The 27,364-nt window shown below is 38.8% G+C and overlaps 1 protein-coding gene across 2 annotated transcripts in view; it reads right to left on the reverse strand.

Annotated features, from left to right (window-relative positions):
* Window positions 1–209: 209 nt before the first annotated feature.
* Window positions 210–27,364, reverse strand: part of LOC133640371 (kinesin-like protein KIF26B) — a 71,384-nt gene continuing 44,229 nt past the window's right edge. For both annotated transcript variants that reach the window (XM_062033755.1, XM_062033754.1), the window contains exons 8-15: window positions 24,435–24,706; window positions 20,326–20,503; window positions 20,085–20,226; window positions 14,896–15,055; window positions 10,900–13,876; window positions 6,802–6,957; window positions 1,481–1,625; window positions 210–922 (exon numbers count right to left, since the gene is read on the reverse strand). In XM_062033755.1, coding sequence (XP_061889739.1) covers window positions 868–922; window positions 1,481–1,625; window positions 6,802–6,957; window positions 10,900–13,876; window positions 14,896–15,055; window positions 20,085–20,226; window positions 20,326–20,503; window positions 24,435–24,706 — 4,085 coding nt within the window. In that variant the 3' untranslated portion in view covers window positions 210–867. The remainder of the gene's footprint in view (window positions 923–1,480; window positions 1,626–6,801; window positions 6,958–10,899; window positions 13,877–14,895; window positions 15,056–20,084; window positions 20,227–20,325; window positions 20,504–24,434; window positions 24,707–27,364) is intronic.

Genomic DNA, 27,364 nt, shown 5'->3' on the forward strand with positions numbered 1-27,364 from the left:
ATATGCATATTATTGGTCAAAAACATGCATATAATTGGTTTAAAAAATATCTGCATATTTCAAAAATATGCATGTAATTGTTTTTTTTTTCAAATCTGCATATTTAAACAAAATTTACATAATATTTGTCTATAATTAAACCGTTTCAAGCATAAATGAACTTAAAATAAAAGACAAGCTGTTTTTTAAAAGTTTTATTGAAAGACGTGTTGTTGAGCACCATGAAGTACATACAAATTACTTGGGAAATAATTCCCTACAAATTAATCAAAAGTTGCATTAATGCATAAATTCATTGCAGTTGGACAAAACTTATATGAACATCAAATAAAATCAAACACGAGTGTACTAAAATTTTTATACATGATATATGAACATTAAATAAAATCAAACACTAGTGCATTAATATGTATATACATGATATATGAACATCTACATTCAGTATTTGTGGCCGTGACTTGACATCAAAGTGTTTAAAAAACATTTTCCCTTCAAAAAGTCCTGAATCGGATCAAAGTAGTGCTGAGGTGACATAAACGTGTTTTTATTAAAAAGTGAAAATGGACAAAAAGTGGGCAGGATCATAACAATATTAATAATAATAATAATAACAGTAACAATAATCATATTATTAATAATAATAACAATAACAATAATATTAATACTAATAATAACAATTATATTATTAATAATAATAGGGTGTACCCTGCCTTCCGTCCGAATGCAGCTGAGATAGGCTCCAGCACCCCCGCGACCCCGAGAGGGACAAGCGGTAGAAAATGGATGGTATGGATGATAATGATAATAATAATAATAATAATGAGTGATCATTGAGTCAAGTTAGAGTCGCTCCTCTTCTTCAGCTTCTTAAGGACCTCCAGGAGCACCTGAGAGTCTTCCTTGGAAGTCTGGAAAATGTGTCCTGCAGGAATATTATGTGTTAATAAAATACTTCATATGGACGATGAATATGAATACGATGTCAAATATGACATCATGTATTAATAAAATACTTTATGTGGATGATGAATATAATTATTATGTCAAATATGACTTCATGTGTTAATAAAATACTTTATATGGATGAATTAGAATATTATGTCAAATATGACATGTGTTAATAAAACACTTCATATGAATGATGAATATGAATATTATGTCAAATATGACATGTGTTAATAAAAAATACTTTATATGGATGATTAATATAAATATTATGTAAAATATACATCGTGTGTTAATAAAAAAATACTTTATATGGATGATGAATATGAATATTATGTCAAATATGACATCATATATGATGTCATATCAGTTATGATGTCATAACGTCTGCAAGGCACGCTTAACACCATAAGTTTGTTCTCTTTTTCTATCTGCTAAGTCAGCACAAAAAGTCGATTCACATCTGAAACGTGATTCCAATTCATCCCAAATCTTAATGAATTCATAAGTTTAAAAGAAAAAGAAACCCACTCACAGTCTGGGTTCTACGCGATGAATTCCCGCACGGACCTGTGTTGGTCCTCCTCTGTTCTCAGGTTGTTGGACAGGAATTTGACGTCTGCGGTCGTCTGATGTCGGAACTCCTAAGACTGCAGCTTGGCGCTGAAGCACGCGAGCGCCTGAAGAAGCAAACACAAATTCATATTCATATTGTTATTTCACCACCAACACTTTGAATGACGTCATTCTCTTCTGGAATGATCACATGACCTGACTGTGGCCCAACCACTGGCCCCAGGAAGTGTGTCTTGTAAGTAGGTCAGAGCCAACCCAACACACACACACGTGCACGCAAGCACACACACATGCACACACACACACAAACACGCACACATCCAATAAATCAGACCCAGAAGAGAATGAAAGAAGGAGAATAATATCATTATGATGATGTCATCAGAGATGGGACATGATATGACATGAAACATACAAGGAGAATAATATTATTATGATGATGATGTCATCATAGATGGTACATACAAGATGATGTTTTGGCCAGGACATGATCACATGGTCTTTGTTCTTGACTGTACCATGACCCAGTTCCCTCATGCGCTCATTAAAGATGCATCAGCGGGAAGTCTCAGGAGGACCAGAGCTGTCGTCTGAGGGACATCACGTCATCCCGTGAAGCACATTGTCTAGCACTGCTCTTCAACGCTCTCTTGTAACACTCCTGACCAACTAGTACATCTTCTAGAACTTTGGCTAAATGTTCTATATCATATTTGACTATATGTTCTGTAACATCTTTGACTATAGGTTCTAAATCATATTTGGCTAATGCTTGAGGGGAGGGTTTGTTTTTTTTGTTTTTTGTTTTTTTTGCCATAAAAAAATACAATCATGTGTGCTTACGGACTGTATCCCTTGCAGACTGTATTGATCTATTGATGTATAATGTAGGAACCAGAAATATTAATAACAGAAAGAAACAACCCTTTTGTGCGAATGAGTGTGAATGAGTATAAATGGGGGAGGGAGGTTTTAGGGGTTGGTGCACTACCGTAATTTCCGGACTATAAGCCGCTACTTTTTCCCCTCGTTCTGGTCCCTGCGGCTTATACAAGGGTGCGGCTTATATACGGCCTGTTCTTCTCCGACACCGACGAAGAGGATTTCGGTGGTTTTAGTACACAGGAGGAAGACGATGACACAATGATTAAAGACTGACTTTTCATATACCGGTAGGCTGGTTATTTTGATAACGTACAGGCGAGCACTTTGTATTACTTTGCACCGTTGTATTATTTGTACTCTGCACGAATGCTGTTCGCCATGTCAAAGATGTGAAAGTTTGATTGAATGATTGAAAGATTTATTGTTAATAAATGGGACGCTTTGCGTTCCCAAACAGTCATCTCTGTCCCGACAATCCCCTCCGTGGTAGCAGGAACCCCTATATACTACGGTAATTACACATCAAAACCCTGCGGCTTATAGTCGGGTGCGGCTTATATATGGAGCAATCTGTATTTTCCCCTAAATTTAGCTGGTGCGGCTTATAGTCAGGTGCGGCTTATAGTCCGGAAATTACGGTAATTGTAAGTGTATCTTGTGTTTTTTATGTTGATGTAATAAAAAATAAAAAAATATTTTTTGTATTTTTTTAAAAATTTCATTTCTTGTGCGGCCCGGTACCAATCGATCCACGGACCGGTACCGGGCCGCGGCCCGGTGGTTGGGGATCACTGTCCTATAACATATTTGACTATCTATCTGTTCTATAACATCTTTGACTATATGTTTGGGGATGTCCGATAATGACTTTTTGCCGATATCCGATATTCCGATATTATCCAACTCTTTAATTACCGATACCGATATCAACCGACACCGATATCAACCGATACCGATATATACAGTTGTGGAATTAACACATTATTATGCCTAATTTGGACAACCAGGTATGGTGAAGATAAGGTCCTTTTTTTTTAAAATAATAAAATAAAATGAGAAAGTAAAACAATATAAAAACAGTTACATAGAAACTAGTAATTAATGAAAATGAGTAAAATTAACTGTTAAAGTTTAGTACTATTAGTGGACCAGCAGCACGCACAATCATGTGTGCTTACGGACTGTATCCCTTGCAGACTGTATTGATATATATTGATATATTATGTAGGAACCAGAATATTAATAACAGAAAGAAACAACCCTTTTGTGTGAATGAGTGTGAATGGGGGAGGGAGGTTTTTTGGGTTGGTGCACTAATTGTAAGTGTATCTTGTGTTTTTTATGTTGATTTAATTTTTTTTAAAAACTAAAAAAAACAAAAAAAAACGATACCAATAATTTAAAAAACGATACCGATAATTTCCGATATTACATTTTAAAGCATTTATCGGCCGATAATATCGGCAGGCCGATATTATTGGACATCTCTAGTTCTAAATCAACTTTGGCTAAATTGATTGAGACTTTTATTAGTAGGTTGCACAGTGAAGTACATATTCCGTACAATTGACCACTAAATGGTAACACCCGAATACGTTTTTCAACTTGTTTAAGTCGGGGTCCACTTAAATTAATTCATGATACAGATACATACTATCAGATATATACTATCATCATAGTGCAGTCATCACAGAAGATAATCACATTGAATTATTTACATTATTTACAATCAGGGGTGTGGAGGGGGGGGTAGGATATGGACAGCAAGTAGTGGAGAGAGAGAGAGAGAGAGAGAGAGAGAGAGAGAGAGAGAGAGAGAGAGAGAGAGAGAGAGAGAGAGAGAGAGAGAGAGAGATCAGAAGGCATAAGAAAAAGTATCTGCATTTGATTGTTTACATTTGATTATTAGCAATCCGGGGAGGGTGTTAGTTTAGGGTTGTAGCTGCCTGGAGGTGAACTTTTATTGCGGTTTTGAAGGAGGATAGAGATGCCCTATAACATCTTTGACTATCTGTTCTATAACCTATTTGACAATCTATCTGTTCTATAACACCTTTGACTATATGTCCTATAACATCTTTGACTATCTGTTCTATAAAATCTTTGGCTAAATGTTCTATATACAACTCTATGTACAACCTTTCACTGGACAACTCACAACATGTTCCTTCATTATGATGCAGTTTGCAATGAAGCACGTGGACATAACCCCTCAATGTCTGAAACCACTTGCCACAAAAACACAAGTGTTAGCCAAAAGGTAACAAGGCTAATTCTTGAACACAAGAACCCCTCCAACAATGAAAGTATGCTATAAAATTAAATGTACAATCTGCAAAATCCTTAATCAGAATAATAATACCATACATTAGTATTTGCATTCTTATGACATTACAGTATTTGCAAATGCATTGTACAAATATTGTCATGTGTTTCCTACATATTATAACCATCCTAATTTAGGTTATCTACCGTTTCTTGGTTTTTAGGATGCCACTGTGATAAACTATTTTGAAATTTACGCTGTTTAACTATTTAACAATTGCTTGCCCTAGTTTTTACGATAATTTTTTGCAGTGCACAATAGTCCCCACCCCACACCTTTGCTACATCTGTAAAAAAAACTCTTGTGGATGTACTACCAGTCTGTGTTTGCCAGTGTTCTGTTCTACATGGTAGTGTGCTGGGGGGGCAGTACATCTAAAAAGGACAGCTCCAGACTGGAGAAACTGATCAGGCGGGCCGGTTCTACGATCGGAATAAAACTGGACTCACTGGTGACGGTGGCAGAGAAGAGGACTGTGGAAAAACTAGTGAGCATCCTGGATGATGCCAGTCACCCTCTGCATACCGTTATCAGTAGCCAGAGGAGCATGTTCAGTGCTAGACTGCTTCATCCCAAGTGCAGGACTAATAGACTAAAAAACTCCTTTGTCCCACACACCATTAGACTGTACAACTCCTCTCTGGGGGCTAGGGGGAGGTACTAGGATGACAGGGGATGCAAAACAATAACAGTGCAATACTTTTTCATAACATGGTCAATACTGCCTAGTTTCTCTTGTTATATTCTTATTTTACTGTTATATTTTTATTCTCATTGTGGCTTTTTATTTTTATTCTTATTGTAATATTTTTCTATTTTGTTTCCATTGATTCCCCCATTATTTCCTTTTTTAATTTGATCTCAATTCTGTACACTGCTGCTGGAATTGTAATTTTCCTGCGGGAACTCTCCTGAAGGAATCAATAAAGTACTATCTATCTATCTATCTATCTATCTACCGCTGAACTCCTTCTGTGCGATGAACGGCTGTAGCAGTGCCAGAAAGGCCGCAGCTTCGTCATTGGTGCACACACCCCTCCACCCCCCGCACCCCTCACCACGCCGCCCCACCTCCTGTTGCAAGTTTTCTGGTTTCTATGTCGTAAAATGTGTATATGTGCTTATCGTGGCTATCAAGTTTTTTTTTCCTGGCCCCAGACTGAACCCGTAGTCTGGGATCGGCTTTAATTTTACTCATCTTCCCCCGCCAGCGTCCACCTTTTACGGGCCGGCCGTAAGTGGCGACCCCACCAGTGTTCCTGTACGATGTCTGCCTGCTCTTGAACGGGTCTGTGCTGAAAATGACATTTCATTGTGTCCGAAAAATTGTATGTAAATTATCAAAAAACTTTCCGTTCTCTGAGTTCCCAGTGAACAGACGAAAGCTGTCTTTGTTGCACCAAGCCAAATGCTTGGAAAATTCCGCTGTGTACGATGGGAGGAGACGGGATGGGTTATCTATTGTCATCCAAGACCTGCCCAAGCTCCATCTAGGACCAGTCCAAGCCCGAGGCATCTTTTTCTTTTGTGTTAATGTGACCGAAAACAATGGCTGTTCACACCTCCTCCCCATTCCTTTAGAAACAGATGTTATGTAAACAGTGAATATCCAAATAAAAGAGGAGACGTGAACCTTTTTTCATCAGAGCGTGGGTGACACTGTAAGAGGTTACAGGTCGACACGTTTCTCCTCAATTGAGCCAAATTGAATCCTGTCTCTGTTTATTTCCTTGCTTCTTGTCTCGTTTAATAGATGTCATTGATGTTTGAAAATGACACATTGTACTTGTGCAATGACAATAAAGTGCTCTGCGATCAGTGGTGATTGTTGTGACAGTAAATGTATAACATCATGTAGAAATATTTTACGTTTGTCCGACTGGTTCTTACTAATGTGGAAGCTAAAACGGACAAAAGACACAAAAGGACATTTGTATTTTTGAAATCAATCCATCAAGCTCTCATGTAGAAAAAATGAAATATTGTTGACATCACAACAAAGAGACATTTAAATTCCCATTCAATGTTTTGTTTTTAAATGGATAAAATACTGGTAATAAAGGAAGCACCTGTTTTCTTCTGCGTGCGTTGCCTTCTGTCAACGTCGTAGACTTTGACGTCGTACTTCTCAGGGATCGTGTGGTCTGCCCAGCGAGATTGTGCGCCATTAGAGGATTGTCTCGTGGAGAAGGTTGTGTCGCTGGAAGGGTGACGTGGATGAGCGCCTGCAGGACAGACAGCAAGAGAAATATGCTTATAGCTACTTCACAAGCAAATATAAACGTATGACCGTGTAATGTTGCTAAAGCTAATGCACCTCCATCTTTCTTTTCAACACAGCTCTTCGCCAAGTCTGACCCCACTCTGCGTTTGACCTGGACTGGTGAGTGCGAGCATTACCTCATGATTTATTAATGATATGACTTCTGGCAAGGCTTTTAGTGTCGCTAAGCGACCTGAGCACGCTCTCCACGCGTGTCACCTCCAATTCATGTCAGGACATGGGAGGGCGCCATTGGCATTCCTTTCAGGAAGTATTATGCTCTTACAACATTGTGTTGTAACTGTAAAACCTTGGAGCCTTTAATATTGGCCCATACGAATGTCGATCTGATGCGATATCAGCAGGAATCATACACACTTGTATTATTTTGTTGTGTGAAATGTTAGAAAAGGTTTGATTAAGTGAAATGTTAGGTATGAAAAACACTAACTTATTTACTATCAACAGTCTGGAATAGACTTATGCTGTCTTTAAGTTGAAGTGGAGGTGTAATTGTTTTTGGCTACACTTGGCAGTCACAATAATTCATGGAGTTCAGCTAATGATGCTGTAAGTTGAACGATGCGGACACGTTTGTTACTGGATACTTTCTAACACGGTTCTGCATTGGAGACTTTGTATGTGTACGTAATATGCAACTATAGATATTTGATGCTTACCGCATTTTTCGGACTATAAGTCGCAGTTTTTTTCATAGTTTGGCCGGGGGTGCGACTTATACTCAGGAGCGACTTATGTGTGAAATTATTAACACATTAGCGTAAAATATCAAATAATATTATTTAGCTCATTCACGTAAGAGACTAGACGTAGAAGATTTCATGGGATTTAGCGATTAGGAGTGACAGATTGTTTGGTAATCATATAGCATGTTCTATATGTTATAGTTATTTGAATGACTCTTACCATAATATGTTACGTTAACATACCAGGCACGTTCTCAGTTGGTTATTTAAGCCTCATATAACGTACACTTATTCAGCCTGTTGTTCACTATTCTTTATTTATTTTAAATTGCCTTTCAAATGTCTATTCTTGGTGTTGGGTTTTATCAAATAAATTTCCCCAAAAAATGCGACTTATACTCCAGTGCGACTTATATATGTTTTTTTCCTTCTTTATTATGCATTTTCGGCCGGTGCGACTTATACTCCGGAGCGACTTATACTCCGAAAAATACGGTATTTATAAAGACAAAAATGCTGTTTTAGACCAGAGGTTCCTAACCTTAAACTTTTCCACTACAGAGGGGTCCAGGCCCACTTAAATATCAACACCGAATTAACCGTATTCAATATTTTTATCCAACCGACTTGCAGTTCACAACCTTGTCAAATGTCATGAAAGCATGTGTTCGTCACACATATTTATTGAACACAAACTTTAGCTTTAGACTGATTGCAAAATGAGTACTAACCAAATATACTGCATAAAAAAAGGACTCAAATAACTGATGACAAATATATTTAACTATAATTACGTACTTCTAAAATAAACTAAATCACTAATTAAAAAAAATATTTCTTAACTAAACTGTCAATAAAATTTAAGTGCAAAATGAAAATATGGCTTAACCACTTAGTCATAATTTTTGCGCTTAAAAACTTCTTTATGACTTGAGCTCCAGACTTTTGTTTGTTTGATATTGTCATTACTGCCACAAGTGGTGGAAAGGTGTATTACAACCGAGGAGAGATGTCCGATAATATCGGACTGCCAATATTATCGGCCGATAAATGCTTTAAAATGTAATATCGGAAATTATCGGTATCGGTTTCAAAAAGTAAAATGTATGACTTTTTAAAACGCCGCTGTACGGAGTGGTACACGGAAGTAGGGAGAAGTACAGAGCGCCAATAAACCTTAAAGGCACTGTCTTTGCGTGCCAGCCCAATCATATAATTTCTACAGCTTTTCACTCACACACGTGAATGCAAGCATACTTGGTCAACAGCCATACAGGTCACACTGAGGGTAGCCGTATAAACAACTTAAACACTGTTACAAATATGCGCCACACTGTGAACCCACACCAAACAAGAATGACAAACACATTTTGGGAGAACATCCGCACCGTAACACAACATAAACACAACAGAACAAATACCCAGAACCCCTTGCAGCACTAACTCTTCCGGGACATTGTCCCAAATTCCAAGCTGCTGTTTTGAGTCATGTTAAAAAAATAATGCACTTTGTGACTTCAATAATAAATATGTCAGTGCCATGTTGGCATTTTTTTCCATAACTTGAGTTGATTTATTTTGGAAAACCTTGCTACATTGTTTAATGCATCCAGTGGGGCCTTACAACAAAATTAGGCATAATAATGTGTTAATTCCACGACTGTATATATCGGTATCGGTTGATATCGGAATCGGTAATTAAGAGTTGGACAATATCGGAATATCAATCAATCAATCAATCAATGTTTATTTATATAGCCCTAAATCACAAATGTCTCAAAGTCGGCAAAAAAGCCATTATCGGACATCTCTACAACCGAGCACTGGTATTGATTCCCAGGTACCGTATCAGTTCAAATGTGAACGGTACCGTCCCTAATGTGACATGGATCGGATTTTTTCATGTCATTGTCAACAATACAATTCAGAGTTTTTCAATCCAACCCCGGCCTCTCTCGTATGTGGACAATAAATCCAATATGTATTCATTGCAACTGCAGTCTGAAAGATTGGCTCGCATTCATCGATCTATACGTCATCAAAATGCCACACAATTCTTCGCCAAAACAAACGCAAAAAGTAATGGCGGACGCATAAGCAGAAAAAGATGGAACGGATGATTAATAACTTCTGGCTACGACTGCTCGCCCACTCTTTCCTCGGAACAAACATCAAAGCAAATGTCCCACAAACTGCAATAGACAAAATAACTTCATCTTCTACAACAAATAATTTGGTTGCACAAAATCCTTAAAATAATCACAAATGCGACAGGACTGTAACCTACTGGAGTTGGAGGCATGTCTACTTCTCCAAATAAATACAATTATATATATCCTATAGGGCTGCAACTAACGATTAATTTGATAATCGATTAATCTGTCGATTATTATTTCGATTAATCACTTAATAATCGGATAAAAGAGACAAACTACATTTCTATCCTATCAAGTATTTTATTGGAAAAAAAACAGCATACTGGCACCATACTTATTTTGCTTATTGTTTCTCAGCTGTTTGTAAATGTTGCAGTTTATAAATAAAGGTTTATTTAAAAAAGAAAATAAATTTTTAAAAAAATAAATAAATAAAACATTTTAAAAAACTGCGCATAGCATAGATCCAACGAATCGATGACTAATTTAATCGGCAACTATTTTTATAATCGATTAGTTGTTGCAGCCCTAATATCCTATACATATTTTGCATTTTTCCCATCATGCCTTGCAATGGCTTTAAATGAGTGTATTCAAAAAAATGTTTTATTGTGATTGGTTGTTTTTTATAATATCCACAAACTTCAGTGAGCAGTGTTATGTGTGACATGCTTGTTGACTTTTTGTACTGGTTGATTTTTTTTCCTGTGCTATGACTAGGGAAGGTTGTTTGGTAGTAAGTACACTCCATGGTCACCGGCCTGAGTCACTCATGTTGTCCACAGGATGGCGACTAACTAGCATTTGTCCAAATGCCAGATATGTACATTTAATAAGTAAACCCCCACATCCAGATTGCTTCTTGAACACGTGCCGTCTCGTGGGCCAAATTGAAGACGCCGGCGAGCCGCAACCAGCCCGCGGGCCGTAGTTTGGACGCCCTTGCATTACAAGATCAGATTTAACCAAAAAAACAAATTAGGCATCAAACCCTGCAGTGTGAACCTAGCCAGAGTTTAATAACAACTTGATACTAGATACCTGTGTTGCCTCTCCGCCGAGACGATCTGCTGCTGCGGACCTCCCTGAGGAGGGAAGCACTCCTGCCGCTGGTAGAAGCGCTGCTCAGTGTGGCTTCACTGTCTCTCCGCAAGCTGTCATATCCACTGCTCATTGTGCTGTTTCTGTTTGAGAAATACAGCGAGGTTTTACCCATAGCTGGTGGCAGATCTCCGCTCAGGACACTGGTGGTGTCGCTGGCATGTCCGCTCAGGTGAGGCGGCGTGTGAGGTGACGTGACTTGACTGTACGGGGAGAAAAGCGAGCCGGTTTGGTCCAGTCCGACTAAAGCCGGGCTGTCAGTCCTGTCTTTGAGGAGGTCTGACATGCAACCGTTGGTAAATCCCTGGATGGCAGATTTCGTGGACGAGCACGTGGAGCTTTGACTGGGAGTCCTGCTGATGGAGTGGAATGAGTGTGGCGGGGATGAGGAGGATGCCCGCTCAAAGCTTACAGTTTTAAAGTCCGGGGAAAGACTGGCACTGCGGTTTATGGACTCCTGCAGACTTTTGTGGGCAGGACTCAGGTTCTTGATGCTGGGGGAGGACAGGCGTCGGACTTTGGGGTAAGAAATCTTGAGTTTCCCTACAGCAGAGAGCTTTGAGTGGGTCGGCCGGGATTGAGCTTCATTTTCATGAGAAATGGAGTTATGGCCATGGCTAGTTTGCCGAGTCTTTCTGGAGCTTCGGCTTGTCCTTGGTAATGTTGAATCCCCAACACTCTTCCCTTTATGAGCCCCTCTAGAAAGCCCTTCAGAACTTCTCTTAGAGCTGCTGACCTTAGGGATAAGAGAGGTGCTGCTTCTTCCTTTGTCTGATGTTGGAACGTCATAATGGTTCCTTCTGAGAGACTTACTTGTCCTGCTGGTCAGTTGGTTCATTTCATTCCTGCCACTCTCTTCTAGAGGTGACATCATCCTCCCCGGCATATGATCATGTTTCATGCCTACTTGTGAGGAATCAAACAATGATCCGATACCCTTTCTGAAAGGTCTCTTGGCTCCCTGCGTGTCGCCTGGGTCATATTTCAGAGAGGAGGAGATGTAGAAGCTCTGGTTCACAGGGGAACACTGCTGGTCTCGCCTTCTCTCGAGGGTTACCCCTGGGCTGCACGGGGTGGATGATGTCACCCCCCTCGCGTCTCTCCAACCGTCTGCCGTGTGACTGTGGCTTTCCTGGAGGTTGGCATCTAGCCAGCTGCGAGGTAAGCTACCTGTATTAAAAGAAGCAGAGGTCGTCTCCAAGCAACCTAAAGACGCACCAGTGAGCGTTGTATTCCCAATACGTCTGCGAGCATATACCTGCCCCACTGAGGCCTTTGAAGGGTTTGTGGAAGAAACATCCCCAAAGTCTCCAGGGTGCATTTGGTTTCCTGCAGTGTCTTTACTGAAAGAGGCACCTTCCAAGACCATTGAGTCACAGGATTTACAGATCTTTGCATATTGTCTCAGTGTCTCAGAAGCAGCTTCTGGACACTTGCGTGTATTCCCTTTAAGCTCAGCGTGAGACGGAGTTATTTCTTTGTCTTTTACATTTTCCAACTGTTCATCAGGGTTCATCAGCATAGGATTTATAAAAGAAGGTAAAATTCTCTCTCTTCTTGAGGGATTCAGTAATGTGTCGGTCTCAGTCGCTGTATCTCCTGGATGAACAATTGTGCACTTTGACACGTTGGTCAGACCGGCTGCCGTAGCTTCGTCACTGATATTGCTAATAATTTGGATTGGTTTGAATCCGCCAGACCCTTGACGGCGTGCTGTTGACTGGGCAGCGTCTTTGATGCAAATTATGTTCCCTCCCGTCCTGCCACTATCCAGAGCTCCTGTGATGGTCACCTCCTCCACCATAGAAAAGACTAGTTCATCGTGGCCTGTCAGATCCAGCGGTTGTTGGACCGTTACAGTGATAGTGGCCTTCATTTCCTTAGCATCCTTTGTGAGTTGACTAGCTGCCGTGTCGCTAACCGCAACCCTTCCAGCTACTGGGTTTGAAGAGGAACATGGAGGGGAAGGAGGAGATGCAGGTAAACTATTTCCAACAGGCGAGGTCCTTTTGTCTGCTTTGAGCCAATCAGCTGCTTCATGACTCTCTGGTTTCTCTGTCGGCTGAGTGCAGTCGGTACTAGCAATGCCCTGAGTTTTAACATTTACATCTTGAGAGGACTGAGCTCCAGTTTTTCGTATCTGATAACGGAAAGTCGTGTTTCGATTGAGACTTTGATTCAACGGTTCCTCGCTTGAACTGGTTGCACTGCACTCCTCGCAGTCATAGAGACCAGAGTCTTCTCTCTGAAAATTGTCCCCAGGGACGGCGCCATCTGTTTGCTTTTCTCGAACCAAAATCTGATTGCTGCCGAGTCCCTGCTTCAATGTCTGCGGTGCCTCGAACGATTCCGTGTTTGCCTTTTCTTTCAGGGATTGTGGCTTAGGTGGGGCAGAGTTAACAGAAGGAACCTTGGAGGCGGACTTAAGCAAGTCCATGGTTTCCTCACTTCCATCAATGCAGCCCAAGCGCTCCTGAAGTTCGGCAAACGTGTCACACTTCAGACAGTCCCTCTCTGGCTGCTTCAGGTCAGCTTTCAGTCCTTCAGCAAGTCCTTGAGCGTCGTCTTTCTTGTTCTCTACGTGCAGTTTGGGGATTTTCAGTAGCTCTTGGAGCAAAGCCGTAAACTCTGGGTCGTCCATGTCAGCCTTGTTGGGGTGCAAGGAGGGTATAATGGGCACAAACTCGGGTTGGGCTAACTTTGCAGGCGCTCTTGTCCGGATCAAGCCGTCAGAGTCTATCTGGATGACGGTGTCACAGGACTGGTCACTGCTGGACCGCTCATCCAGCTGCCCGCGTAGGCGAAAATGCTGAACGTCAACATCGACCTCATCTGTGGAGTGGAAAGCTCGCAGAGAAAAAGATGGCGGTCCTCTCTTTTGTCGAGTCAAACTCCTGCCACTCGGGGAGCCGGACTGCTGTTGAATCAGACAAATTACAATTCAGATGACATTTATCAAGGACAAACATTTGGGATTTGGAGGAAGGAAATGATATCGTAAGGCATTTCATAACAGTACTCAAGTCACGTATCCAACGCACATGCTACAGTTCAGTATGTCACGATGTAGTGATGGTGATACTGTTATTGAAGCCTTAATATAAATGCGATACGATATCAGCACAAATCATTGAACACACTTTTAGATGTTAGTTTGATTAAGTGAGTAACTATTTATTCAGGGGAAATGTATTGATTATTTATTTATCTATTGATTTGTTTGTTTGTGTTACAGATTTGTTGGCAATTGCCATGAAACGGACATGTTGAAATGTATAACTCGAAACAAACTAATACCATAACAAAAACACTAACTCCATGGCCTACTTATGCTCTCTTTAAGTTGAAGTGGTAATTGGGTTTTTTGGTGACACCTAGTGGCCACAATTATTCATGTAGTTAAGATCAGGGCGCAGGAAGATGAATGATGCAGACACGTTTGTTACTGGATACTTTCTAATACGTTTCTGCCTTGGGGACTTTGTAGGTGTAAGTAATATGTAACTAATTTTTAATACTTGTTTATATTGACAAATGTCACCTTTTATTGTTCAAAGATTATTACCGCTATCTAGTTTGTGTGCTTAGCTGTTGTGTAACTGCTAGCTCTTATAGACTAGCATGTTTACCTTTTGTAAATGACTAGTAAAAGTGAATAAAATGTGTGTTTACTGGAGGATGTTCAGATCTTAACTGATGATATCATACAAGTAAACACGCTGCAGCACTGCTTGTATCGCATATGATATCACACATTTGACATACGAGCTAGTATCACCCAATATTTGATTTTTTTTAGGTAAGTTTAAGCCCTCATTCTTCCACCTCCTTTTCGGACATGTTGAATTGTGCAAACATGTGATGTCCTTCATCAGCTGAGGTGCGGAAAACCGATTTTGATGATATCAAGTCTGATGTGGACCTGAGTGCGCGTACCTGGGTCCTCCTCTGGGTCCTGCGGATGCGGGAAGCTAGCTGAAGAACGGCGGAGGTGTCATGGAGTCGCGCCAGTGAGTTGGTCACCTGGGCCACGACGGTGGTGTGGCAGGTCACGTGACCCAAGGACTCACCAAGAAGCATGGCTAGCTTGTTGCCCCTGCACACACACACACACACACACACACACACACACACACACTCTGGCACCTCAAACATCCAAACTCACTTTTTCATCAATACAGTATATTGATTTTTTTTTTTTACCTTAAGGGTTCCTCTCTTACAAATAAGTCATATGTGTGTTTTGATTTTATGCTTAAGTCTTTAGATCCACTTTTGATCAGTCAATAAAAAGTTTTATTTACTTGCTTTTCTTAAATGTTTAATGTATTTTTTGTTAAATAAAACCTAGTTGACAGAAACACAAAATATGCAATCATTTTCCCCAAAAATACATGTGTCCGTCCATATAACGTTTTTATTTGTTTTTTGTTTGTTTTATTAAATTTTTGTCATTAAAAACTCTGGCACACACACAAAATATGCAATATTTTCCCCAATATTTTCGGTGTCTCGAATATGTCAATAATTCATAACATTGATTTTGATTCATTATTATTTTGTGAACAATGTGACAGTTAAAAAAAACATCATATTAAAATTCTTGAGGATTTGAAAACGCTCCAGTCATATGGATTTTACTTTCAATGCTTAAATCTTTAGATCAATATCCGATCTCGCCATTGATTATAAGTTTTAATATTTTATTATTTGTTAGTTGTTTTTTTTAACCTTTTTGTCCTTAGAAAAACACTAGCAAACACACAAAATATGCAATATTTCCCCAAAAAAATATTGCAAAGTGTAATATTTGATGTGAAGTACGTAATTGGAGCCTTGAATTGAATACAGTAATTCAGTAGTCAAAATAAGACAAATATATATGTACATAGGAATTATTTTGACTATTTTTATGAGTGGGACACTTTTAGATCCCCAAGATTTTTTGTGGGATTTTTTTTCTTTAAAACTGTCATTGCTAAAAAAAATAATAATGAATCAAAATCAATGTTATGAATTATTGACATATTCGAGGGTCCAATTACTTCACATTAAATATGTCATAAAATATTGCATATTTTGTGTTTGCCATTTAATTATTTATTTATTTATTTTTACAAAAAGGGTATAAAACAAACACAAAAACATTAAAATAATAAACAACTAAAAACATATAGATCTGAAGTTGGTCTAGAGACTTAATTGTTGAAATTTAAAAAAAAAATATTTGTTCTATTTATCTCAGAACAAGCTAGTCAGGTTACTGCTAGACCTCCACCCCAGATCCCACCTCACTCCTACCCACTTCTCTAAAGTGGGCTGGCTCAGGGTGGAGGACAGAGTTAAACAACTAGCACTGAGCCTAGTCTATAAAATCCGCTACACCTCCCTGATACCGAAGTACATGTCAAACTACTTCCTTAACGTAAATGACCGCCATAACCACAACACCAGGGGGAGCTCCACTAACCACGTTAAACCCAGATTCCGAACTAACAAAGGTCTTAACTCATTCTCTTTCTATGCCACATCATTGTGGAATGCGCTCCCAACAGGTATAAAAGAAAGGGCATCTCTATCCTCCTTCAAAACCGCAATAAAAGTTCACCTCCAGGCAGCTACAACCCTAAACTAACACCCTCCCCGGATTGCTAATAATCAAATGTAAACAATCAAATGCAGATACTTTTTCTTATGCCTTCTGATCTCTCTCTCTCTCTCTCTCTCTCTCTCTCTCTCTCTCTCTCTCTCTCTCTCTCTCTCTATGTCCACTACTTGATGTCCATATCCTACCCCCCCCCCCCCCCACACCCCTGATTGTAAATAATGTAAATAATTCATTGTGATTATCTTGTGTGATGACTGTATTATGATGACTGTATTATGATGATAGTATATATGATAGTATATATCTGTATCATGAATCAATTTAAGTGGACCCCGACTTAAACAAGTTGAAAAACTTATTCGGGTGTTACCATTTAGTGGTCAATTGTACGGAATATGTACTTCACTGTGCAACCTACTAATAAAAGTCTCTATCAATCAATCAATCAAATTGACTACTTTTAGATCCCCAATAATTTTGGTGGAATTGTTTTTCTTTAAAACTGTCATTGCTCAAAAATAATAATGAATCAAAATCAATGTTATGAATTACTGACATATTCAAGGCTCCAATTACTTCACATTAAATATTCCACTTTGGAATATTTTTGGGGGAAATATTGCATATTTTGTATGTTTGACAGTGTTTTTCTAAGGACAAAAAGGTAAATAAAACAAAAAAAAACAATATTAAAATATTATCAAAACTTATAATCAATGGCGAGATCGGATGTGGATCTAAAGATTTAAGCATTGAAAGTAAAAACAATAAAAGTAGGACTTATTTTTAACACTATGACTGGAGCGTTTTTAAATCCTCAATAATTTTAATACGATTGTTTTTTAAACTGTCACATTGCTCACAAAATAATAATGAATCAAAATCAATGTTATGAATTATTGACATATTCGAGGCACCAAGTACTACACATCAAATATTCCACTTTGAAATAATATTTTGGGGAAAATATTGCATATTTTGTGTGTGTGCCAGAGTTTTTAATGACAAAAATTGAATAAAACAAACAAAGTCATGACATTATGTCCTTCACAAGTGTGACCTTGACTGTATATATTTTTACTTTCAACAATTAAGTCTCTAGACCAACTTCAAATCTGTTTTTAGTTTTTTTTAAATTATTTTCATGTTTTTGTGTTTGTTTTATGCCCTTTTTGTCAAAAAAACAACAACACTTTTTTATATGAAAACACAAAATATGCAATATTTTATGAAATATTTGATGTGAAGTAATTGGAGCTTTGAATATGTCAATAATTCATAACACTGATTCTGATTCATTATTATTTTTGAGCAATGACAGTTTAAAGAAAGAAAATCCCACTAAAATTCTTGGGGGTCAAAAAGTGTCCCACTCATGAAAATACTCAAAATAATTCCTACGTATATATATATATATATATATATTTTTTTTTTTTTTTTTTTTTCCCAACAATTAAGTCTCTAAACCAACTTCAAATCTGTTTTTAGTTTTTTATTATTTTCATGTTTTTGTGTTTGTTTTATGCCCTTTTTGTCAAAAAAAAAAACAAAACAAAAAACTTTTCTATAGCAAACACACAAAATATTCAATATTTTATGACATATTTGATGTGAAGTAATTGGAGCCTTGAATATGTCAATAATTAATAACATTGATTTTGATTTATTATTATTTTTTAGCAATGACAGTTTTAAAGAAAAAAAATCCCACTAAAATTCTTGGGGATCTAAGTGTCCCACTCATAAAAAGTAGTCAAAATAAGTTCTATTTATATATTTACTTTTTTTAATTTACTTTCAACAACTTCAACAACAACAACTAGACCAATTTCGAATCTGTTTTTATTTTAATATTATTTGTCATGTTTTTGTGTTTGTTTTATGCCCTTTTTGTCAAAACAAAACCAACACTTTTTTATATGCAAACACACAAAAGATGCAATATTTTATGAAATATTTGATGTGAAGTAATTGGAGCCTCGAATATGTCAATAGTCCCTAAAATTGATTTTGATTTATTATTATTTTTCAGCAATGACAGTTTTAAAGAAAAAAATCCCACTAAAATTCTTGGGGATCTAAAAGTGTCCCACTCATAAAAATAGTCAAAATAAGTGCTATTTATATATTTACTTTTTTTAATTTACTTTCAACAATTTCAACAACAACAACTAGACCAACTTCGAATCTGTTTTTTGGGGGGGTTTTTTTTCATGTTTTTGTGTTTGTTTTATGCCCTTTTTGTCAAAAAAAAAACAACACTTTTTTATATGCAAACACACAAAAGATGCAATATTTTATGAAATATTTGATGTGAAGTAATTGGAGCCTCGAATATGTCAATAATTCCTAACATTGATTTTGATATATTATTATTTTTGAGCAATGACAGTATTAAAGAAAAAAATCCCACTAAAATTCTTGGGGATCTAAAAGTGTCCCACTCAGAAAAATAGTCAAAATAAGTCCTATGTGTATATACTGTATGTATGTATGTATGTATATATATATATATATATATATATATATATATATATATATATATATATATATATATATATATATATATATATATATATATATATATATATATATATATATATATATTAAGGCTGCAACAACTAATCGATTAAATCGATTAAAATCGATTATTAAAATAGTTGCCGATTAATTTAGTCATCGATTCGTTGGATCTATGCTATGCGCATGCGCAGAGGTTTGTTTGTTTTTGTTTTTTTTAATACTTTTTTTTTTTTTTTTAAATAAACCTTTATTTATAAACTGCAACATGTACAAACAGCTGAGAAACACTAATCAAAATAAGTATGGTGCCAGTATGCTGTTTTTTTCCCCCAATAAAATACTGGATAGGATAGAAATGTAGTTTGTCTCTTTTATCCGATTATTTATCGATTCATCGAAGTAATAATCGACAGATTAATCGATTATCAAATTAATCGTTAGTTGCAGCCCTATTATATATATATATATATTTTTGTATTTATTTATTTATTTATTTTTTAATTTCAATAAAAAAATATTAATATTTAAGTCTCTAGACCAACTTTAGATATGTTTTGAGTTCATTATTTTCATGTTTTTTTTGTTTTTGTTTTATGCCCTTTTTGTAAAAAAAAATGTTATATGGCAAACACACAAAATATGCAATATTTTAATTATATATTTATATGAATTAATTAGAGCCTTAAATATGTCAATAATTCCTAACAACATTGATTTTGATTCATTATTATCTTTGAGCAAAGACAGTTATAAAGAAAAAAAAACGTCCTGCATGGCAGCTTTGTGTTATCAGTCAACATTGCAACTTTTTCTTGTTACTTTTCACCTGTTTGCTCTTTTATTTCACTTGTTTATGTTGATTCTGTGATAGTATTTTTAGAATGTGCCGTTAAAAAATGGTAAATATGCTGAGACCGACATTTAACTGAGCATCATTGCAAGAATGTCTACAAACTGCAATATTAGAGTGTAGTGAGGAAGAACTGTTGCTTACTTTTTGGGGAGCGTTTTGCTCCCACTTAGGAGTGTCAGGACTGCAGGACCCAGGTCAGAGAGTGGACTTTTGTTTCTGATGTTCCCGCCTGTCGTCCTGCTGCACACATCGATCATGGTCAGCCTGCTCGGGCCGCGACAACCTGCAGGCGAAAATACGATTTATCCATGAAACATGAAGGCTGAAGTGGAGAACGACGAAAACGGTAACGACGACAAGCTCCCAAAAATTTGATGGCAACCTTTCCCGGGGGGGCTGTTGTCCGTGCGGAGAGGTTGGACGTGCAGCGTGAAGAACATGACGGAGCTGTGGGACAAGAAGGTGGCCAAGTCGTCGCGTCGTCGTGCTGCCACAGCGACATCTAGGAGGGAGGCGGCTCGCTCGGCGGTCAGCGCCTTCACCCGAGTGTGCTTGCGTGACTACGAGAAGGAGCCAAAAGAAAATAAAAAATATCAGAAACTCCCAAACACCTGAAGGAACAAATGAAAGTGCAGTCTTCTCCATACTTTTGTACACTTGTGCTGAGTCATCACTACTAAAAATGGTGACATGTGTTTATTTTCTCTTTTCATTTGAGTTCTTCAGATTTTAAAAAAGGATTTGCTGTTTTATGTCGATTTAGTGCCGTTAAAATGTCATTTGTTAAACATTGTTGCGAGTGTAAAATGGCCGCCATTCTGCGTTTCGTAAGCCTGTCAATTAGACTACATCAATATGTGAGGAGGAGGGATGTCAAGCGACGACAAGCGAGGCGTTGTGATTAGGGCTGCAACTAACGATTAATTTCATAATCGATTAATCTGTCGATTATTACTTCGATTAATAATCGGATAAAAAGACAAACTACATTTCTATCCTTTCTAAGGCTCCAACAACTAATCGATTAAATCGATTAAAATCGATTATAAAAATAGTTGGCGATTAATTTAGTCATCGATTCGTTGGATCTATGCTATGCGCATGCGCAGAGGCAATTTTTTTTTTTTTTTAATAAACCTTTATTTATAAACTGCAACAACAATAATCAAAATAAGTATGGTGCCAGTATGCTGTTTTTTTTCAAAAAAATACTGGAAAGGTTAGAAATGTAGTTTGTCTCTTTCATCCGATTATTAATCGATTAATCGAAGTAATAATCGACAGATTACTCGATTATCAAATTAATCGTTAGTTGCAGCCCTAATCCTTTCCAGTATTTTATTGGAGGAAAAAAACAGCATACTGGCACCATACTTATTTTGATTATTGTTTCTCAGCTGTTTGTACATGTTGCAGTTTGTAAATAAAGGTTTATAAAAAAAAAAACATTTAAAAAAAAAATTGCGCATGCACATAGCATAGATCCAACGAATCGATGACTAATTAATCGCCAACTATTTTTATAATCGATTTTAATCGATTTAATCGATTAGTTGTTGCAGCCCTAGTTGTGATGTTTATTTACTCTTTTTATTTGAGTTCTTCAGATTTAAAAATGTATTTGCTGTTTTACGTCGATTTAGTGCCGTTAAAATGTCATTTGTTAAACATTGTTGCGAGTGTAAAATGGCTGCCATTCTGCGTTTTGTTAGCCTGTCAATTAGATCACATCAATATGTAAGGAGAAGAGGTGCCAAGGCGTTGTGATGTTTATTTTCTCTTTTTGAGTTCTTCAGATTTAAAAATGTATTTGCTGTTTTACGTCGATTTAGTGCCGTTAAAATGTCATTTGTTAAACATTGTTGCGAGTGTAAAATGGCCGCCATTCTGTGTTTTGTTAGCCTGTCAATTAGACCACATCAATATGTGAGGAGGAGGGGTGTCAAGCGAGGTGTTGTGGATGTTTATTTACTCTTTTTGAGTTCTTCAGAGTTTAAAAATGAATTTGCTGTTTTACGCCTATTTAGTGCCGTTAAAATGTTACTTGTTAAACATTGTTGCGAGTGTAAAACATTCTGTTTTGTTAGCCTGTCAATTAGACCACATCAATATGTAAGGAAAGGGGTGCCAAGCGAGGCGTCTTGGATGTTTATTTTCTCTTTTTGAGTTCTTCAGATTTTAAAAATGAATTTGCTGTTTTTACGTCGATTTAGTGCCGTTAAAATGTCATTTGTTAAACATTGTTGCGAGTGTAAAATGGCCGCCATTCTGTGTTTTGTTAGCCTGTCAATTAGACCACATCAATATGTAAGGAGGGGTGCCAAGCGGGCGTTATGATGTTTATTTACTGTTTTTATTTGAGTTCTTCAGATTTCAAAAATGAATTTGCTGTTTTTACGTCGATTTAGTGCCGTTAAAATGGCATTTGTTAAACATTGTTGCGAGTGTAAAATGGCCGCCATTCTGTGTTTTGTTAGCCTGTCAATTAGACCACATCAATATGTAAGGAGGGGTGTCAAGCGGGTGTTGTGATGTTTATTTACTCTTTTTATTTGAGTTCTTCAGATTTAAAAAATGAATTTGCTGTTTTACGTCGATTTAGTGCCGTTAAAATGGCATTTGTTAAACATGCGAATGTAAAATGGCCGCCATTCTGCGTTTTGTTAGCCTGTCAATTAGATCACATCAATATGTAAGGAGGGGTGTCAAGAGGTGTCGTGGATGTTTATTTACTTTTAATTTGAGTTCTTCAAATTTTAAAAATAAATTTGCTGTTTTACGTCGATTTAGTGCCGTTAAAATGTCATTTGTTAAACATTGTTGCGAGTGTAAAATGGCCGCCATTCTGTGTTTTGTTAGCCTGTCAATTAGACCACATCAATATGTGAGGAGGGGTGTCAAGCGGGCGTTGTGATGTTTATTTACTCTTTTTATTTGAGTTCTTCAGATTTCAAAAATGAGTTTGCTGTTTTACGTCGATTTAGTGCCGTTAAAATGTCATTTGTTAAACATTGTTGCGAGTGTAAAATGGCCACCATTCTGCGTTTTGTTAGCGTGTCAATTAGATCACATCAATATGTGAGGAGGAGGGGTGTCAAGAGGTGTCGTGGATGTTTATTTACTTTTAATTTGAGTTCTTCAGATTTTAAAAATGAATTTGCTGTTTTACGTCGATTTAGTGCCGTTAAAATGTAATTTGTTAAACATTGTTGCGAGTGTAAAATGGCCGCCATTCTGTGTTTTTTTAGCCTGTCAATTAGATCACATCAATATGTGAGGAGGAGGGGTGCCAAGCGACACAAGCGAGGCGTCGTGGATGTTTATTTACTCTTCTTATTTGAGTTCTTCAGATTTAAAATTTGATTTGCTGTTTTACGTCGATTTAGTGCCGTTAAAATGTCATTGAAAACATTGTTGCGAGTGTAAAATGGCCGCCATTCTACCTTTCGTTAGCATGTCAATTAGATCAAATCAATTTGTGAGGAGAAGGGGTGTTAGGCGTTGTGGATGTCTTTTTGAGTTCTTCAGATTTTAAAAATTAATTTGCTGTTTTATCTCGATTTAGTGCCGTTAAAATGTCACTTGACAGTCTATGAAGATAACAAAACAAAACAAACTGAAACCCAGCAAAAATACTCACGGGTACATATTTGGGCTTAGCATTAAAAGGATCCTCTGAAGCCCAGTGAACAGATAATAATGTCCCCACAACGAAAGTAGCAAAAGGATCAACTTAAATAGTCTTGATTGCTAACAGCTAACAAGTGAGGAGAAATGCTCCGGGACAGAAGTGAAGCAGCCACAGGAAAACACCAATAAAACCGGAAAAGCCGCCAAAATAAAAGCACAGGGCAGGAACTAAAACACTAAACCCCGGAGAACACTAACAAAACGCAACATAAGGTTTAACCAGCCGCAACAAGGGGTGACTTTGATTTCTATTAACATAGATTTTAAATTGATTCATAATTTTCTAAAATGTATGGTTTTTTTGGGTTTTTTTTTAAAGCCATCTCAAGCAGAAGGATCTATTTTAACATGAAACCTGTTTAGAAAAAGTTTCATTAAAATGATGGTTGAATCGAGAATCCAATGTGAATCTAATCGTCGCCCCGGGAATCGGAATCGTAAGGTGGCCAAAGATTCACGCCCCAAATGAGTGTACGTGACAAGTGACCCCAAACCGATTTTGTCCTGCTAGCATCCCGGCGAACAGACGCGTAACAACGACTTAGCGAGCTGACGACTCGAACGACATCTTTCCCTTCGCACCTTCAAGGGTTAACAACTGTTTTGTTACGAAGCAATTGTGTGAAAATCCAGCTGACAAATACTGACCAGCTTTACAAACAAACTGGGGACGTCAAAACTTAACTTGTGTGATTAAGCTGGAAAAATGATTGCATTAATCATGAACGCGCTTAGATTAATCATGCACTTTATTTTGAAAGTATACAAACTCTTGCAACATGTATTTGTGTGTTTTTCCACCTGCATGCCGGCGACGTGGTCCTCCTGCAGCCGAAGGTGGCCCCTGAGGTGGTCTTGGTTGTGGCCCCCAGACGGAGAAAGGTCCCCAAGGAGGTCCCTCAAGCTGTCCTCTTCTCCACAGCACACTTCCACAGCAGACACCCACACCATCATGTCCGTCCACGTCTTCTCCCGCCGCTTGTCCACCGCGCCGTACAGCCAGGAGATGGCGCACGGAATCAGTCCCAGCGTGTGGACACTGTCTGCGTTTCCCAGCATGCTGGACCAGCAGCCTGTAAGACGAGCCGGGACAGGAAGTCAGGACCACGTGGGACGGCCCCCAAAGTCAGGACCACGTGGTAAGTACCCCAAAGTCAGGACCATGTGGTATGTCCCCCAAAGTCAGGAGCGCATAGTATGTCCCCCAAACTCAGAACCACATGGTACGTCCCACAAAGTCAGGACCATGTCGTACGCCCCCCAAAGTCAGGACCATGTGGGACGTCACAAAGTCAGGACCACATGGGACATCCCCCAAAGTCAGGGCCGCATGGTACGTTCCCCAAAGGCAGGAGCACGTGGTACGTCCCCCAAAGTCAGGAGCACGTGGTACGTCCCCCAAAGTCAGGTCCATGTCGTACGTTCCCCAAAGTCAGGAGCATGTGGTACCTCCCCCAAAGTCAGGACCACGTGGGACGTGCCCCAAAGTCAAGACCACGTGGGACGTCACAAAGTCAGGACCACATAGAACATCCCCCAAAGTCAGGGCCGCATGGTACATTCCCCAAAGTCAGGAGCACGTGGTATGTCCCCCAAAGCCAAGAGCACATAGTACGTCCCCCAAAGTCAGGACCACGTGGTACGTCCCCCAAAGTCAGGACCACGTGGTACGTCCCCCAAAGTCAGGACCACGTGGTACGTTCCCCAAAGTCAGGACTGCATGGTACTTCCCCAAAGTCAGGACCACGTGGTACATCCCCCAAAGTCAGGACCATGTGGTATATCCCCCAAAGTCAAGAGTCAATGGTACGACCCCCAAAGTCAAGACCACATGGGACATCCCCCAAAGTCAGGAGCACATGGTAGGTCCCCAAAGTCAGGATCGCATGGTACGTCCCCCAAAGTCAGGACCACGTGGTACATCCCCCAAAGTCAGGACTATGTGGTATATCCCCCCCAAAGTCAGCAGCACATGGTAGGAACCCCAATGTCAGGAGCACATGGTTAGGTCCCCCAAAGTCAAGAGCAGATGGTAGGTCCCCCAAAGTCAGGAGCACAGGGTACGTCCCCAAAGACTTTTTGGCTTATTTCGGGTACAAATCAATGTTGGGGGCGGGGTTGAGGTGGGGGGGTGGGGTAGAGGGTGGTGAATATTGTAGCGTCCCGGAAGAGTTACTGCTGCAAGGGGTTCTAGGTATTTGTTCTGTTGTGTTTATGTTGTGTTACGGTGCGGATGTTCTGTGTTTGTCATTCTTGTTGGGTGAGGGTTCACAGTGTGGCGCATATTTGTAACAGTGTTAAAGTTGTTTATACGGCCTACCCTCAGTGTGACCTGTATGGCTGTTGACCAAGTATGCCTTGCATTCACTTGTATGTGTGAAAAGCCGTAGATATTATGTGGTTGGGCCGGCACATAAAGGCAGTGCCTTTAAGGCACGCCCCCAATATTGTTGTCTGGGTGGAAATCGGGAGAAATTCGGGAGAATGGTTGCCCCGGGAGATTTTCGGGAGGGGCACTGAAATTCGGGAGTCTCCCGGGAAAATCGGGAGGGTTGGCAAGTATGACTGGGAGACGCAACTGCTCTGTACTTCTCCCTACGTCCGTGTACCACTCCATACAGTGGCGTTTTTAAAAGTCATAAATTTTACTTTTTGAAAAACCGATACCGATCATTTCCGTTGTTACATTTTAAAGCATTTATCGCCCGATAATATCGGCGGTCCGATATTATCGGACATCTCTAGTTTTAATGGTGGAATGATTGAGGAGTAGTGGAAAGACAAATTCTAATTTACAGTAAAACCGCTAATATTGGGGAACGTTTGTTGAATGAGCCCGAATGTCCTGAAAGAGCTGAACGTTTTGACGCTTGAACGGGATCAATCGGATGGAGTTAGAGGCGGACAAAAAAACGCTACAGAGTATAGTATTAATAAATACGGTATTTTCCGGACCACAGGGCGCACCGGATTATGAGGCGCACTGCCGATGAAGGGTCTATTTTTTATCTTTTTTCAGATATAAAGCGCACCGGATTATAGGGCGCATTAAAGACGCCACTTCCTTGTGGTCTACATAACATGTGATGGTGGTTCTTTGGTCAAAATGTTGCATAGATCAGTGGTCTCCAACCTTTTTGTACTTGCGGACTGGTCAACGCTTGAAAATTTGTCCCACGGACCGGGGGGGGTTATGTTTTTTTTTTTTGTTTGTTTTTTTGTCATAAAGAAATACAATCATGTGTGCTTACGGACTGTATCCCTGCAGACTGTATTGATTTATATTGCTAAATAATGTATATATTGTGTTTTTTATGTTGATTTAATTTTTAAAAAAAAATAATAATAATTTTTAAAAAAAAAAATTTTTATTTTTTTTATTTCTTGTGCGGCCGCGGACCACGGACCGGTACCGGGCCGCGGCCCGGTGGTTGGGGTCCACTGGCATAGATTATGTTTTACAGATCATCTTCAAGCCGCTTTCTCACGGTCGCTTCCGGATGCGCCGTTTTGTGGGCGGTCTTATTTACGTGGCTCACCCTCGACAGCGTCTTCTCCCCGTCATCTTTGTTGTGGCGGTGTAGCGTGCAAGGACGGGAGTGGAAGAAGTGTCAAAAGATGGCGCTAACTGTTTTAATGACATTCAGACTTTACTGCAATCAATAACGGAGCAGCATCTCCTCATCCGCCGAAAATGTGTCCCGTGAAAAAACGTCCGACCGGAACTCTTA

This window comes from Entelurus aequoreus, linkage group LG23 (genome assembly GCF_033978785.1).
Source record: "Entelurus aequoreus isolate RoL-2023_Sb linkage group LG23, RoL_Eaeq_v1.1, whole genome shotgun sequence".
Classification (NCBI taxonomy): domain Eukaryota; kingdom Metazoa; phylum Chordata; class Actinopteri; order Syngnathiformes; family Syngnathidae; genus Entelurus; species Entelurus aequoreus.